At 36.0% G+C, this 17,967-nt stretch overlaps 1 protein-coding gene across 1 annotated transcript; it reads left to right on the top strand.

The window, feature by feature from the left end:
- Nucleotides 1–4,851: 4,851 nt before the first annotated feature.
- On the top strand, nt 4,852–16,843 carry LOC133516221 (nose resistant to fluoxetine protein 6-like). Its single transcript, XM_061849032.1, has 14 exons — nt 4,852–5,148; nt 7,834–7,995; nt 9,395–9,612; nt 9,693–9,901; nt 10,262–10,350; nt 10,471–10,652; nt 11,010–11,173; nt 11,573–11,741; nt 12,374–12,567; nt 13,716–13,863; nt 14,213–14,396; nt 14,764–14,903; nt 15,163–15,272; nt 16,688–16,843. The coding sequence occupies exons 1-14, from the start codon at nt 5,112–5,114 to the stop codon at nt 16,746–16,748; spliced, it is 2,067 nt and encodes a 688-aa protein (XP_061705016.1). The 5' UTR covers nt 4,852–5,111; the 3' UTR covers nt 16,749–16,843.
- Nucleotides 16,844–17,967: the final 1,124 nt, after the last annotated feature.

Genomic DNA, 17,967 nt, shown 5'->3' with positions numbered 1-17,967 from the left:
CTTATCTCCGAAGTTTACCGAAGAAAAATTATGAAATGTTTACATTCCTTCAGGTGATGCGTCTGTTTGTTTGCTTTCTATAAAAAAATACTATCAATTTTACAAGAAAAATATAAGCAGACCTCTAACTTGATAATTTTTTTTTAATTAGCAAATAACATTTTTGAATTAAGTTTGCAATTTAACCAACTTTACGTGTGTTTATTACACTTGTAATTTCTTTGAGAACATTAAAAAACCTTTTTCTATAAGAAAATAGTTAGACAATTTGCCGATAGATGGCGCAGTACACAAATATACTTAGTTTAGGTACTTCTGATTAAAAGTCTGTTCCCTTTACAGCAAAGTTTGGTACACGTGATAACTCAAAGTTTGTACGGAACCCTCGGTGCGCGAGTAACAGGAATTCGCACTTGACCAGTTTTTATTAATATAAGATAAATATAAGGATCATTTGAACATGTTTTTTTGTGTTCGACAACCTCAAATTATAGCGTCAAAAAAGTTTATTCGCAATTGATAGCGGCTTTTAAATTACTAACTTACGAGTGGCATTGATGTTGCCTTATCCCTCAAGTATTTTGCTAAACGCTTCCTAATGACTTTGAGCGTCTAATTTCCTCCGATCGACAAGTCAAAGGGCGATGAAACAGCGTTATTAACAGTTATGTCATCTAAACATGTGCGATGTTAAGATTGTTAAGTGAACGATAAGAATACAGGTAACTTTCTTCGATACCTATACAGTCACATATAATAGGGCTCTTATGAACTTTTAACCAATAGTCCTTGGTGAAAATAATGTTTGAATTTTAAATAGTTAACCTGCCGCTAACCGGAACAAATGCGTTTAACGATAGACTGTCTCATTTCAAAAATAGACAGAGTGAGCATACTGTTTTTGCCTTATGCTAGTACTAGCACGAAAAGAAAGCGATGAGTATAGTTCTCCTGGTTCTAACTGACTGACAAGTTGTGTTTGACTATAATATATTTTCACCACACCTACTGGTAGAGGCCCTTTTGATTTTACAGAAACTAATGAGAAAAGTGCATTTTATCCACATGCGGGGCAAACTAATCAGAATTTTGAGTTGTTACCTTATGTTAGCTAGTAGAATTGACTTTTAAATGATGATTTTGAATGATACATTTTTTATTACGTTCATTTGGATTTGATTTAGTTTGATTTGTTTGGTATTTCATAGTTAGTATTGTCTTCGCATTATCTGATGAAATATTTTGTGTTTCACTCGGAGGCAAAATTCGTTTAACCCTTGAAACCCTCGCAATGCTCAAGATTCCACTTTTCGAATTTTGTTCAGGCCTGTACTTGGTCGTACAGTCCGTGCCCTTGTACCGCGTGGATTTTCTTTTTGGGTCAGTGAGGGCAGCTACCAGATGTTTCCAATCGCTCCCATTCCTATCAAGAATCAAAGGCTTGTATGGGCTCAAAACTTTTCCCATACATTTTGTATGGAATCATACTTTTTTTTACCTGCAGTTTTTTGTGTCAATCGATGCCATTATTCCTATCATCTTCAACTCAACTTAACTTCATTCTCAAGTTAAGGTGCAATACAAAGCCACAAATTAAAGAAAATATTTTCAATACATTTTTTGTGGAGTGAATGTGAAATTCTATTCACATTTACTCCACAGAACCTAAATGGTCACGCACTGTGCGGTTTAAGAGGAACTTCCTCCCGCGCACGCTCCGGTTGTGGAATGAGCTACCTGCCGAGGTTTTCCCCGAGGGTCTACAGTAAGAGGTTCTTCAAAAAAGGAGTGTACAGATTTTTAAAGGGTCGGCAACGCGCATGTAACACATCTGGAGTTGCAGGCGTCCATAGGCTACGGTGACTGTTTACCATCAGGCGGGCCGTATGCTTGCTTGCCACCGTCGTGGTATAAAAAAAAAACATTTTTCTATCTTGCCAATAAGTCCTATTACCTTAAAGGACCATAATACTGCATGAAGACAGACACAGACCATCTTTCACGCCGCTCTTTATTAATTTGAAATTGATGGAAGGTTTTTGCGTATAACAGCACGGAATCTGGTAGCTGCCCTCACTGACCCAAAAAGAAAATCCACTCTGTATAAGTATCCACTCATCTGTAAAACTAGTATGGTGACGTTGGTACTTAATTTGTGGCACTTACTGTACTGTACTGTACTGGGCGAATGGTAATAAATGACATCATTTCCTATTGGAATGTAATAAGTTCGAATTGGTCTCATGGTTCGAGTAGATATACGCACGCTGTAAAATTTATCTCCGTCAAGCGGGCCCAGTTTCCACTTGACGATACATGACAAACTTTCTAATTTGATTAAATTATGCTACGTCATCAATGTAAGAAGTATATAATAAACTTTAATATATTTTGTTTACTATTCGTCCGGAATACATATAATGGTATACTCATTACTAATAGTAATAAATAAGCATTTCTTTCCATCAGTTGTCAATGTGTCAGGCTTCGGAAGCCTCTCAGTAATTGACACGCGCATGTACTCAATTAGCAGATAGTCCTGATTTAGAACCGACCGGTGGCAGGAAAGCCTATCACACCGATACAGTACCGCGACTAAGTATAACGACGCTAATGTGGTGATCGAATTTTCTCGGGTCGAGTGTCTTGCCCAATATCTCTCACGTATTTCTGGTATGATATTGTTACTTGAAGCGGAGAAGAATGGTGGCCGAGTGAATCTGACGTCCGACCTTAAATCCGGAGGTCGCGGGTCAAATCCTGGCTGGGTACCAATTAGTTTTTCGGAACTTATGTATGGAATCTCATTTGATATTTACCGCTAGGTTTTCGGTCAAGGAAAACGTAGTGAGGAAATCTGCATACCTCCGCAAAGAAATTCAAAGGTGTATGTGAAGTCCCCAACCAGCATTGGGCCAGCGTAGCGACTTCACTGTAGCCCAAACCCTCTCGCGCATGAATGAATGTGCCCAGCAGTGGGACGTATGTAGGCTGATGAATTATTATTATTTATTGTTACTTCGCTTTCTGACGGTTAGTTAGGAGACTAATTATGTAGGGCGTTATCGTTATTAGGATCTCTTTATTATATTTCACTGATTACTTCCTTTTATTGTACAAAATAATAAAAAAAAACAACATTTTAATTGAACAGACAATACGCACCAACGCGACCGGGATTTTTGGCTATGTATTCCTGCCGCCGTTGTTTAACAACATCCAATGCTGTGGATTAACATCCAGTGTGGGAAAAAATCTGCCCATAGGTTGCTGTATTGGGTTATTGCGTCAGTTATGACAATTACTTTTTTACCAGACATAATAAAAAGTTACAAAAGGCTGCTTACTGAAAGGGTGGCTGGCCTTAAGGTTCCTTACCGGCCAGCCATAGGGCCAAAGAGAAATGCGGTCAGAAATGAGGCGAGATGTTGATGAGTTGTTTGATGTGGGTCACTTTCATGTTTATACAAGCCAGGTTACTATACGTACAGTGTGAGAGACAGACGGCCCAATGACACGACGTCACATAGCAAGGGGATGTAGCGACGCAGTCATTAGCGTCGTGTCTTGGCTGTGTCTAGCAGAGAGCTCGGATTATAATTAAAGTTGGTTTTGATTAGAATACCCGTGAGGCTGGGTATAGGCAGTATCTGCTGTTCAACTGACGTCTAGTACTTTATTAACAATGATTGCGTTGTTAAAACATTTTTTGCAATGAATACATTAGTTGCAATTTACGACATTACAGTATTCTTAAATATATCATGCCTTTTTTGACCTGACCTCGCTACGGTAAATAGTTATAGATATGACTAGGTAATTGCTATTTAATTATAAGTAAAACACGATTAACAATTATTAATATTATCTAGCAAAAAAGTTGTGTGTACACATTCGCTTGGCAAACCCTCCATCGTCCGTGCAGCAGACTTCTCGGTTTGACTCTAGTTATATTTTCCTTTACATAAATATAGGTATTTATCATTTACCTATATAAATTTTCTTCATACATATTATTTCATGTTCTAAATCAATCAATCAATCCCCTGGCTTTTATATTTCATGTTCTAAATATCTACTTATTTTTATCGCTCAATTTTTCTTGACAATTGTCGCACTTGTAAGCGTGGTGAAACAGGGTACAGGATCATCATCATCTCCCTTGCGTTGTCTCGGCATTTTTGCCACGGCTCATGGGAGCCTGGGGTCCGCTTGACAACTAAACCCCTAGAATAGGCGTAGGCACTAGATTTTACTGAAATGAGTGCCTTTCATCCCTTGGTTCACCCATAAGGAAAATAAAATCAAAATCAGATTTACAAATTAAGTTATTTTATAAAGTTTTAAGAGAAAATACGTACTTATATTAATAAGACAAAGAACATTTCGTAATATTTTTTTGTTGTTATTACTTATTAGATAGCCCTATTTTTATCGGCACGTTACACCTTATTATGTCGGTACCTAGGGTTGCCACCTTCTATCTACAGAAAAATAGTATTTCTGTCAAAATATTGAAATAAATATAGTTAAGGCATTAAGTCCGCCATTTGTACCTTGATTTATTTTGCAATAAAGATTAACTAAATATATAAATATTTACTGGGAAAATTAAAAAAGAATAGGACACGATTTGAGGCGAATGGCGGCGTTTAAAAATCAAAGTCGCATACGTTGCGATATCGGTGACATTTGTATACCCCTTTCTTTAGTGATGAAAAAAGTGTATTTTTCGTAATAATTGATTTTGTATAATATATAGTACAATTGACTAAAATATAGTACTTAACTATATATTATAGTATGGGTGGTAACCCTATCGGTATCGTCTAGCAACCCGGAGCGACGCCCATGCCCGCCCGAATTGAACTCTCAAGTTCAAATAACTACGAGTATAGATAGGTAAAATTACTTGCGTCTGTAAACGTCGGTTTACCTAATTAACAATGTATTTCTTTGTATGCGATGCGCAAGAGTTAATCGCATTTATATTAGGTATTTATGTACCTCCAGGATAAGTCGTCTTTAAACGCCGAACGTGATGCACGTCTTATTAAGTAAATGGACTAAACCAAATACCTCTTAAGATAAATAGTTAAAATTAGTTTAAAATGTTGCTTAAAAGTGTTGTATTGTTTTTGGTTTTTGGTAAGTTTTTACATTTTTTTCTCTGAAGTTAAAAGTGATATATTTTTTTGTTTTACACCTACCTATGTGCCTGCTGAACAATCATAATAATAATCGAAAAAGTTTACGAGGGACATGTGTTTTTTGTTCTTTTGATGGTGTACCGCAAGTAAACTTTAGTGTTGTGTGTGATTAGTATAATGGTGTACTGCTAGTACTCGTACTTTTTGAATTTTTACTAGTGAAAGTATTATTTGATTTAAATCATGAAATGGTGACAAAACGTTGCTACTATGTTAACAGCTATTGAACAACTTAATATTTATGAAAATTATGTGAATGAATTTGCCTAATACAAAACGAATTAAGATCATCATGCGCAGTATTGATAATTTCTAATCTGAATTTATACATAGGTGGTTAGATTATCAGTTAGTTACATTTTCTCATATTCTCATGACAAAAATATTTGTTGGTAATAAATATTTTAATTAGGGACTATGTAATAACAGATTTTTTTATAGGCAGTAGCGTTAGACATCCTGTAATTCCAAATTCGAGATATGACAGTTTTGTTTAAAGTGTAGGGTGACTGGTACAGTTATTGGCCACTACATAATAATTGGTCACTCCTAACAAATCACTAAGAAACCAGCCAATACAAATTACTATGTAGTGGCCAATAATTAAAGCAGTAACCCTAGCTATCAAGTGCGATTCCCACCGAACGGGCGGAGTAGTCGGGAGGCATTTCACATACTCGTATGTACGGCCGCAAGCCAGTTAGCTCCTCGCAGACGCGGACGGCTCCGGACGGACTCCATCCCTTCTGCCATACATAATGAATACTGTATTAAAAACGCGCTCCGACGCGGCCCGGCGGCGGCGGTCGGTGGGAATCGTACACCAGGCATTGATAAACTTTGTCGTAGGTAATTGGCTTTTTAAATTTTGAGGAACGAGCTGGTCGACAACGGGGCGATGATGGCTTCAAAGAATTATTTTAATCAAAATATAAATTTATGCTTGAAGGTGACTTATCTCGTTAGTCCTGGGGGCCGATTTTTGAATTCCGATCGTTCGATTTCGTGTTCTCCCTTTAATAATATCTCCACTACTAGGTATTTAAATTCTGCTAATATAATTGAAAACGAGTGGTGAATACCACTAGATTCCCAATTCTATCGCTCGTATTTCAAAAATAGCATTTCGCCGTTTTCCACAGATATTGGAGTGATGAAATTGAGCGCTCGAAATTCAAAAATCGCCCCCCCGTTGTCCTTGTCAAAACTATTCAAAAACGAAGTACAATGTTCTATGTTATTCAGCGGTTGGCGTGAAGTTGTAGATATATTAAGCACACTAAGTCGGCATGCGGATTTAACAATTATTTGCACATAATATAGCATCGATGTTTTACATATTCTTTCATTTAAACTTTATTGCACATTATATATACAACAATGTACAAATGGCGGATTTAATGCCAAATGGCATTCTTTACCAGTCAACCAAGTCAGTCAGTCAAGTTCCTTTCTTGCGATGATTAATTTATTATGAAGTCAGGAGTCTGGATGTCAAAAGTCAGCGTCATGTCTCAGTGACCAGCTAGTCACCTTAGAGTTTATATGTAAAACATCGGCCAACAGCATGTCAGGCCATGCTTAGTGTAGGATTTCGTAGGTACCATTCAATCAGAGCAGGCCAAACGGGGGCTATTATTAAGTATATAACAAGCATAAGGAACTAAGGGAGTATCTTCGCCCTTCAGAAAAAATTCTGTTTTTGTTTTACCGTTCTGTCGCCTTGCATCATGATTAATGTATTCATGCCAAATTGCAGCTTTCTAGCACTGACAATCACGAAGCAAAGCCGCAGACGGACGGACAAACGGACATGGCAAAACTATAAGGGTTTATGAAAAATCCGTATCTAGGATGCGGGAATCCCTGTAGATTCAGGATTTCAGGAGTAACACCGAAACACGTCCGTACTAAAAACCATTTAATTCGACATGATCGATTGTATGAGGTACCCTCCACCTCTTCTCATAATAACTTAAAACTGCCCCATACATTACAGTTGCTAGGTGACTACGAAACCCTAAAAAGGTTAATGCCGAAAGGGAATTTATTGCAGTAGTGCCACCAAGCATTGTTACCTATAAGGGTCACATGCCGAATTTCGTGTATGTGTATTAACATATGTAAATATTTGTTAAGTATATGAAATTACACCCGAGAGTTTATTGTACAATGTGATAAGTAAACAAAATATACTTAACTTAAAAAATATTTAGGTTTATATTGTGTTATTTGGACAAGCGATATCTAAGTGATATCTTATCACGTAAACGTTGATAGGTCTAATGCTTCCAATATGCGGAGTATTTAGACTACAATAATGATTACAAAATGATGCCTACCTGCCGTCTTGTGAATTTTTTGAACTTCCGGAGCGGTTTTTTCAGTAAATGACCCAGGTAAGATAACAAAGCTTGATTGCGACATTTTAAACAAAACTGCCAAATCTCAAATTTAGTATTACACAAAAAGTCTAAAACTGCTATTATTAAACAAAAGTTACTTAATAAAGTTTAAATCTGTCGTTACATTAAATGTAATTCAGGTAAAAATATAAAATCAGGAAGACATTGAATTATTTACACCTTCCAGTAAAATATTATCACAGTCATTTTTTTTCCAGCCAATGTTCTTGCCAACGAACCAACATTAGAGATCCCTAATCTGGACCACATATTTGACAATCTGTCAAAGAATGAGTGGGATGCTGATGAGGTGCCCTGCCGTGACAAAATATTTAACATTCTGGAAAATGTTAAAAACTCTACGTTATGGGCCACATGGGGTAAGTATATAAACATTTACAGATACATTGTCTACATGTAAATGCCTTACAAACAGAAGCAGCAGTTATATAGATACTAACAGACAGCAAACATACCTTCTTAGAATGTAGAAGAGTAAGATTTTTTAAACTCTACGTTTAAGAAGGTGAAAATGGGATACAATATTTTAACGAATTGGGTGCGGACGGAGTTACGGGTATAGGCTAATATTACATAAAATGGGCTGATATTGCTTGATTAGGGGTTTTTTCGACTCCTATCAGAATTATTTACTTGATGTGCCCATACAAACAAAAATGTAAGGTGTTAAGTTCTATATATCTGCAGCAGCAGGTGACACTCGAGGACTTTTAGTATGTTCATCTGGACACCACAAGGTATTGTACTAATTTATAAAACTATACGAATTATTTCCCCTGATTGCCCATATTCGGGTTAATTTTCTTGAGCTATCAGTAGTTTTAACGATACGATGAAACACACAACACATATCATGACCTTTCCCACAGCCGGGAAAAAAAACGGAAATAGATTTTTAAGTAGGTAGGTAATTTAAAGCATTATACAATTGTTTTTAATCAACTAGCCATTTGTCTTTTAATTAACATTTGGTTTTACGTCAAAGTTATGAATAATGCCTGATTCGTAGTTAATGACGTATTAAATTTTATACTAGGATTTTAAGTAAATACAAATGTGGCTTAAATTGATCCTTAGCCTCTAATTATTCTAATTAGCCAGTAGAACTTTTATTTTTTATGTTTTAAATCTACGTTTGATAAGTATCTAAAATTTTACTGAATGTAAGATGCAAAAGTTTTAACATATATTAAGAGGGAAGAATAGCTTATTTGCGATTCTAGCGGAATAACAGTACTTTTTCTGTGAAATTCCATTCCATTCCATTCGATTCCACTAACTAAATCTTAACGAATCACTTTGATTTTGATGTCGATAGCTTCAGCATAATATACTCTCAGTATATAGGTTTCGCTTGATTTTTTTTAAAAGCAAACCTAGGTTTTTATTGTGTCAATACGAGTAACATACTAAAAAAGCATGGAGTTTAGAAAATATTTAGAAGTGGAAAAACGTTTTCGTTTTTTGTATGGACGACCGCATACTTCCCTTTTAAGTCAGCACTTAATACAGCTTAAAATTTGAATTACGGTTAAGTATGTGGTTAAGCAAAATTTTACAATGAAAACCAATCCTTTAGTAGGTAACCAAAAACCTAATACCTAAACTAGTTATGGCTACATAAATATGTGTCATAGTCTACATAGATATGTAACTACATAAGATTCTATGTGAAATAGTCGTGTTTTGCTCTGTAATTTTGAATGATATGAATCTATTTAGTGCTATTTAGGCACGATTGTCCGTCTATTGTTACAGTATGGAACTCCATCGACCAGTCGCCAACGGGCATCTTCTTCGGCGCACGCTACCACTTGGGGAGCTACGACCAGTGCCTACGTCCACCCTGGCTCGCAACACACCCGGAATTGCGCACTCAATACTGTTTAGCGGAAATAGAGATGAAAAAAGATGGCGTTAAGAAAATAGAAGAAATTTCCGATCCTTATGTTAGGGCGGAGAACTATTACCGCGATGTAAGTTAAATCGATATTTGTTGGAAAAGCTATTCATTTTCACACAATCGATTGGGCCTAATTTTGATGTGTAATTTCAGACTAAAACACACTTTGGTCGTAGTTTCTCATACATAGCACACGGGGTGTGCCTTCCCGCGGGGTGTCCGACCAAGTCCGCGGAGAAGTTTGTGAAGGCGCTCATGAGCACGGGGTACTTGCGCGCAGCCAAGGATGCAGCCATCTCTATACACCACTGTGAGGAAGCAGCGGCCCCGAGGGAATATTCTACGGGATATTACGTGTTTGTGTAAGATACTTTTACTCATTATCTTTAAACTATTAGATTTTTAACAAAAACATAAATAATAAATAGCGCAGAAAGCACCTACTTACTTTCATTTTAAATATAGCTACTTATATAGCCGTTTATAAAAATCGCTCAAGTGGCCTCTTTTTATACGCATTTTGTTAATTTTTAAGAAGTAGGACTAATAAAAAGGAAGCAATTTCATCTGAATAAGTGACCAAGTCTACTAAAGTTCCCCATTTGAAACTACTATACGATCGTATGACAACTTATACAATTATTTAGTTGTATTTGCTTTGTAAGGTGTTGTTAAATAAATATCTTTGTTATCTTTGTATGTTTATAAGCCAATCTTTCCAGGTACACTTTAGCAGTGTTGCTGTTCATAGCTGTAGCTTCAACATACTATGTTAGCGAGTATCCAGTCACCGCTAGTTCTAACTCATTTGGTACGTGATGTTTAAACCTTTAGAATTTATTGGATTCACAATACAGTAAACTGATAACCAAAGTGAATTATTTAAACATGACCAGCTGTATCATATTAATTGACCTATACGTTTTTTTAGTTAATCACGTTGCGAAATCTTTCTGTCTCCGCCGCAACTGGAATACAGTGTTCAAATCAGACAAGGATGAACTACCATGCTTGCACGGCATCCGCTTCCTGACGGCGATCATAGTCGCATTCGTCCACTGCTTAGCAGTTGCCCATGGAACTTCTGTTAGCAATGGCATAGACTTTGAACGGGTAATAATACTCGTACTTATTTACTTGTTGAAAACTTAACAGTTGTGAGTTTTACCAGAGAGGCATAATATAATATATAGGGCCGCCATCTAGTGAGTAGGTATTTTGGGATGGCTACCAAAAATCATTTAATGCTGTAGAAGAGTTGTTTTATATGATCTATTTTTAAGGCAATTTCCACCCATGTTCGATTAACGAATGAGAGGGTGGATTGTGTTTTCTGTTACTGGAAATATCAGGACATCGTCAACAATACTTGAAATTAAAATAAATTGCAAACCCCTACGTCATTAGCTCTAATGCGAATGCTTATCGATACAGATAATAGGTATAAAAACACATACCATGTATTTTCAGATGGCAACGGATAAACCAGCACTAGCGGCTTTTACGACTCATTTTGATGTGTTAGTGGACACATTCTTCTCATTATCTGCCCTTCTAGTGGGAAAAAGCCTTGCCACGTTGGATATAACCAAACCATACAGTTTAATGAAGAATATTCTAAAACGATATATAAGGTAAAATTTATTACAGTTTGTATCAGGGTAAGAAAACTAAGGAAACATGTTGAGTTCCAGGTGTACGATTGCTATAAGATAAAACGTACCAAAATCGGCAAATTTATTCCTAAACGTTTGTAATTATAAGCATACCCCGGGGTAAACTTATAACTTTTTGCTGCTTAGGATTCAGCTGTTAAGGCACAATTATTTGATATCTCCTCTTCACAATGTCCCATATCGACAAATAGATACCCGTGATTGTGTTGAAAGATTGACAACCGTCTAGACTAGATGGCAACGCAATGATCGAGGATGGTCTCTTTTCAATCGTTATCGTAGACTAATGTGATGAGGAGCCACTTGACATTGTACAACAATCCTCAGACTAGACTTCCAGAATGCATTTTTTTACAGACTTGTCGTGCTTTTAGCTGTGACCGTGTTCTACCTGGCCCATATCTCAAAATATGCTGATGGCGGCCCTGTCTACCCCAAGATAGCTTTCTACGAGCAACAGACGTGCGAGAAGAACTGGTTGCCGGCATTACTAATGGTCGGGAATTATTACAACACATTAGAGATGGTACGTATTATTAACAATTGTTTTGTCGTAGGCTTCGTGTATGAACGTATAAAAGGCTTAAGATTTAGATCTGCATAATATCTTACCCTGATTTGATCCGAATTAATCCGAATAGAAAAAAACTGTTAATTTTTAGTATTGGTTGCACAATAACTTAAAAACGGCAACTAAATAAGCACCCCCGTATCAAAAGTGTATTGCCCAACTCTTAGCATGCAGGTTCTTCCATTATACGCAAATAGATTCGGGTATTCATTACAAATAATTTTAATGGACTCATTTTTGTGAAAGTAGCAGAAAATATTAACAGCGATTCCGGTTATTTGGAAGAACAAGAACTCTACCAAATAGAAGGTTCTTCTTCTAGTACTTAGAAAAAAGTTGTATTCTACACAACATATTTATTAAATAAAATTATGTAGTTATTTTATTAAAAGAAGACCTTTGAAAATATTTCTCTATCTTTTATAGTTTCCAATTTTTATTTGACCCAATTTTCTTGCTCAGCAATAGCATCAGGTTTTATTGATTAAAGCAGCACATAAAAGGTCACAAATAAACAAATACTATCATCCAAAACGATAAGAGCATTGATTAGAAATAATTAAAAACTTATTTATTACTACTTCCAGTGCCACCCAGCCACTTGGTACATTCCCTGCGACTTCCATTTGTACGTAATAACGCTGGTCCTTCTGTACGTGTATCGCAAACACTCACGAATCGGTACAGCAGCTGCCGCCATAGTGTTGGTGATCAGTTTTATAATGCCCACAATCATCATATACGTCTATGATTTACCAGCAATTCTAGCCTACGATCTTGGGTAAGTTTTTTTTATAATTTTAATTTTCAATTTTAATGCTGCGAGCACCTCTACGGCCAAGGAATTTTATTTCTGTATCCTTTTGGTATCTTATCATAGTGACAATAGTATGAGATCCCCATTGCGGCTATATTGCAGCATTTATATTGATTGTCCCTCTGACAAGATACGAAATGCTACATAAATCAAATTTCGTGACTGTAACCTCTAGTAATTACAGTAGAATGCATGGAGAAATGCTTTGAAAGAAATTTTTACCTAATATTTATATTCCTCATCACTACAGAGCTTCATACTCGTAGCCAGTGTTGTCACATACAATTTTGCCGAAATGGTAGAACAGGGTGCAAAAATAGGTAGAAATAGGTGGAATTTAAAATGAAAAATAGGTAGATCTACTCAATAGAAGTACATTTTTATGATTAAAAATATTTTGAATTATTTATAAGTTTTTAATATTGTGACGTTAGTACACGTGTTCATTAAAGAAATTGAAATATAAGTTAGGATTTCCATTGTTTGTAGGTAATAAACCTGTTTGTATAATCTGTTTCTTTGGCAAGTTTTCATTAAATCAAATCTAAATTCGGTAGAAATTAGGTAATGTTCCGTCACATGTATTGAGAATTGCCTACAATTGTACCATAGGTAGAATTCAGGCCGAGGGAGGTAGATAGGTAGAACGCAGGTAAAATAGCTAGATCTACCAAAAAGTATGTAGATGCAGGGATCGGAAACCGGTATTTTTTGTATGGGAACGAAAACGGTATTTTTTCGTTCTTTGTTAATTATTTCATTTCTAATTGGGCAATCTAATAATACGAAGTCGTTATCTAAAAACACAAGGGAGTCCTATATTTGGAGTATAAAATAAACCGAAATATATGTTTATTTCAAAGTTTTTCCAAAAAACCGGTTCCGATCCCTGTGTAGATGTGACAACACTGCTCGTAGGCCAAATGCATTGTTACCTTTCTCAGGCGATGTGATGGAGTACCTCATTTATAAGTAAACTGAGTAATATCCCTTGTTTTCTTGTTATCAATTTTCGAATTTTGTTGGTAATTCTAAGCAACGAGCACTTCGTTCATTCGTGTTTCATCTCCTAAATCTAAAGTTATATTAAAATATATCACATTATATTCCAGGTTGGAAGTAAACATTAGAAATAACCTTACCTTTAGGAACTTCTACATTAAAACACACAACAGGATGGGCCCTTACGCGATTGGTTTGGCTGTCGGCTATCTCATGTCTATCTACAAGCCCAAGGATTACAGGAAAGTCTGGTCTAAAGTAAGTTACAATGTTGAAACAAGATGCTTGTATATGTAAAACCTGCTTCTAACAAACAAGCTTACATAATCCAAAATCTTAATTCTTACAAATTAAAAAAAATACTGGTCTAACATCGAATGTGACTAAGGGGATACAAGTGAAAAGGATACAGAGTATACCAACTGTTTATTTTAAAAGACACTGACAAGATTAGAGTTACAAGTAGTAACAACATGCCACCCACAACCCACATTCCTGCTGCAAACGTACTTAAGCGTTACAAAACAATAAAGGGGCTTTTGATTTGTCTGTCAAGCATATAGGTTAATTAATGATGTTTAGCTTTATTACTTCTTAACCATTTCAGACGGTGTCATTCCTAGGTACTTATGTCTCCTTGAACCTAATGCTCGCCATACTGGTGTTGGGTCATCTGTGCTTGGTGTACAGAGTCCACGGATGGCTGGCCTGCATCTTCGCGGCTTTCGACAGAAATCTCTTTGCCGTAGCTGTTTTAGGTGTCGTCATCTTTTGCACTTACGGCCAAGTTCGTAAGTGATCCACTATATCTAGTTAAACGATATTTTTATGTTAAAGGATGTGTATTACGTAGGACAGATCTACATTCTTACTAAAACCAATTTATTCCCAATTTTATCATTGCCTTACTTTACCCATACACGACATTTAGTGTGATCCTTGGCCTATATTAAAAAAAAAGTAACACCAACGTTTGATTTAGGCAGGTACCGATTTAAATATTTACGTAATTTTTTAGAGGCAAAAATAATGGCCTGCCGCAAATACGTTAGCGCGGTTTTCCGGATTACGGTACTTATCTGGTTTAGAGATAGGTACTAAGTAGATACCAATATAATGATTTAAATATAATTGTACATGTGACAATCTTGTCCACAGCCCTCATCAACCCGTTCCTCAGCTGGTCCGTGTTCGCGCCGCTCAGTAGGCTCTCCTACGGCTTATATGTCATACACATAGTGCTTCTGTATCAATCCTCTTCCATGAGAGATCATATGAAACATCACCTATTTCAAACTGTAAGATTTTTTCTGTCTTTTGATAAATATATTTCTATATTGCTACCTTGCCTTCTGTACGCCTTGGAGATCGAGTCACCTGTGACAAAACTTTATGTTTTTATATGTAAACGTCTCAATAAATATCAAAATGCCTGGTAGTTGATACCTTGTTGTCATCTCTATTGCTAATGACGTAATTTATCATTGCATGCAATGTACTGGGGCACTGACGACAACTCGGACGTCTACCTTATATTGGGTATGTTTTTAATTTCAGCTGATAAATGCTCTTGGATTGGTGGTAGTGTCGCTGCTGCTGAGTCTGATGGTTTGGCTGCTGGCTGAGGCGCCTCTCATCAATATCACGAGCCCATACCTCAACACCAAGTAAGTTTAGTGATCGCGGCCTGCAAAACTTCCTACTTTGTTGTTAGCCATAAGGACGCCTTGTCAGGTTATTTGTATAGAAGTAAAGATACAAGCGAACCTCGTTTTTATCGCAAACGACAAAGTGGGACGTTTTGCCGGTCGCAGTTACATATATAGGTTTGTCGTAATAACTAAAGAGGCTAAGAATATTAAGTCTAATTTGACTCTGCATCGAATTTGTGTTCGATTATTATATATATTATAATTTAAACGTCATATTTTCATAGAACTTGGACATTTATGATATTTTCACACTTTGTCAATACAAATGCAGAGTTTATTTGGTCCGATTCTAATATAGTTATCAAAAATAGCACTTTGAGATTATCATTTTACCAAACCCACCCACTCAAATTAGACAATTGAAAAAAATCATGGTCCCTTTTAACATATCAATTTATACACGTAGGTAAATTTTGTACGTATAATGCAGTTTTACATGTTTTTACTTATCTTAATTATGTATATGGCATTTGATTCAAAACTTGGATTTAAATTTAAAGTACTTCTTGCGTCTGTATCTGAGGTGTCTGATAGATTTAAAATTTGTACTTTCGCCATGTTGATGACAATTCAATAATATGCTAACATACTCGTATGTAGAGTTGGAGGCCTAGCCAAAATGATAATTGTTTGCAGAAGACGAAACGTAACGCTTTTGTCTCTCTCTTCCATATTAGTGCGATAGAGACAGATAGCGTTTCGTTTCATTTCTCTGCGAGCCATTGTCATCTTGGCTAGGTCGCCTGATCTGATGATGCAGTCGAAAGGTGGCGGAATGAATTCCTAGATTCGGATCCGGGTACGTCTTTAAACTACGTCCACAAGAGAGGTATGGGCATTGTGAATGTCGTCTAGCTTAGTGTGGTAGGGCACAGCACAGCGGATGTCATTCCTGATCTAGAGCAGAGCCCAACTGGGGAAGTACCTCCACCTTAGAGCTAAATAACACCAGACCCTACTCACAGTGTTGTTTTTCTGCCGGTAAGGTTGCCAGAGCTTAACGAGGGGAGGAAGGGGTGTGAGGTGTGAGGGTCGGCAACGCGCATGTAACTCCTCTGGAGTTGCAGGCGTACATAGGCTACGGAGACTGCTTACCATTAGACGGGCCGTATGCTTGTTTGCCACCGACGCAGTATATAAAAAAAAAGATGAAAAAATATAATTCCGTATCGAGTTAAGGCTTTTTTTAAGTATCGGGGAGGAATTGACAGACTACCTCGAACAAAACTAGGAAAAGCCACAAATAAAAGCATGATTACTACTTGTTGTGAATTATAAGAGTGGTTTAAATATAAGATTGAAGGTATTTAAACTAAATCAGTGTACCTTTTTGTTCCACATACCAAATTAAAGCCTAATTTTGTTTTCAGAGTTGGAATATCCAGAAACGGTGCTCATCAAAATGACACAAGTAAACAAAAAACAATGTGATTGGTTCTACTTCCTTGTTTTATTCTTATTAGTGGTATTTTTCTGTATTTTTATTAGCGTACTTTCTGTCTATTAAATACGTGTAAGTTTAATAAGTAGTATTTATTACCCTTAAATGATTTTTATTTAATTTAAAACAGGAGTTATTTTAACCAAACAAGATGTGCAGCCAGCAAAGCTATTAGATACACATTTGTATGCAGGGGTGGATAATAGTTTTGCTTGTAGGTCCAACTTATCGTAAATTATTTCAGAATGAACAATAGTGCTATCAGTAAGTCTAGTTGTACGATAATAAAACCTACTTGTAAAGTACTATTTAGTTACATATTTAAATAATAACATATTTATGACAATCAATATTATCACTGTCGCAAACGAAGCTATGACGTAATGACCTTCCAAATAAGTTAAAAGTCAAGATTTAGTGACACTATTTTGTAAGGTCTCAAGAACAGTGTTGTATGTAAAATTATTAGTCCGTAGTTTGACTTCATGATCGTCAATTCATCAACTTGTGGCTAAAATAATTAAGTATCTCATAATGTTTCAAATTAAGAGTATTGTGTTTTTTTTTTTTTTGGTCAGGGTTTCATTTCCTATCAACTTTAAAAAGGAGAAGTATCTTGTGACAGTGTTTTCATATTCGCCGCCATTAGTTTGTTTGGGGATTTTTGCAGAATTTGTATATAACTGATCGACGTAATTTCTTATATATCATAAAGCATATACATATATTGTATTTGAGATTTTTCATAGTAGCATGGACCAAATAGTAGCTAGGTAGGTTACTTTTAATTTAAATCAATTTAGGTAATTAATTTCTTTCGGTAAACACAATTTGGTAAAGAGGCTTCAATGATGAAATTAATTTACTACAAATGAATTTTATTTAACAGAAGTAGATAAGATTTTTTTCATATTTTTATTAAAAAGTATGGTTGTCTAAATACCGTTTTTGAATGCAAATAATAACCATATACCTAACGCATGATGTTCAATAGTACAAAGCTGGCTAGGGCCGGTGACATAGAAGAGAATTAGTTTTATCAAGGTTTATTCTGAAACTTACAGTAAAGGTAACTCTACTACTGCATAGGTAACTCTACTATGCAGACCCATGGACGTACTTCAGCGAAGTGAGTAATGCCACATGTTTAGTAATTTCAAGGTAACATGTATACATTTTTATATTTAAAAAAAATGGAAAAAATCACGC

This window comes from Cydia pomonella, chromosome 3 (genome assembly GCF_033807575.1).
Source record: "Cydia pomonella isolate Wapato2018A chromosome 3, ilCydPomo1, whole genome shotgun sequence".
NCBI classification, from domain to species: domain Eukaryota; kingdom Metazoa; phylum Arthropoda; class Insecta; order Lepidoptera; family Tortricidae; genus Cydia; species Cydia pomonella.
The sequence above is the reverse complement of the archived record's forward strand: the minus strand, read 5'-3'. Positions and strand labels throughout refer to the sequence as shown.

What these genes read in the sequence shown, in the direction of transcription:
- LOC133516221 (XM_061849032.1), top strand. Translation starts at nt 5,112, where the DNA reads ATGTTGCTTAAAAGTGTTGTATTGTTTTTGGTTTTTG. An exon ending in ATTACAACACATTAGAGATG is followed by an intron (nt 11,742 to 12,373) that starts GTACGTATTATT and finishes TACTACTTCCAG; the next exon opens with TGCCACCCAGCCACTTGGTA. An exon ending in ATTCTAGCCTACGATCTTGG is followed by an intron (nt 12,568 to 13,715) that starts GTAAGTTTTTTT and finishes ATTATATTCCAG; the next exon opens with GTTGGAAGTAAACATTAGAA.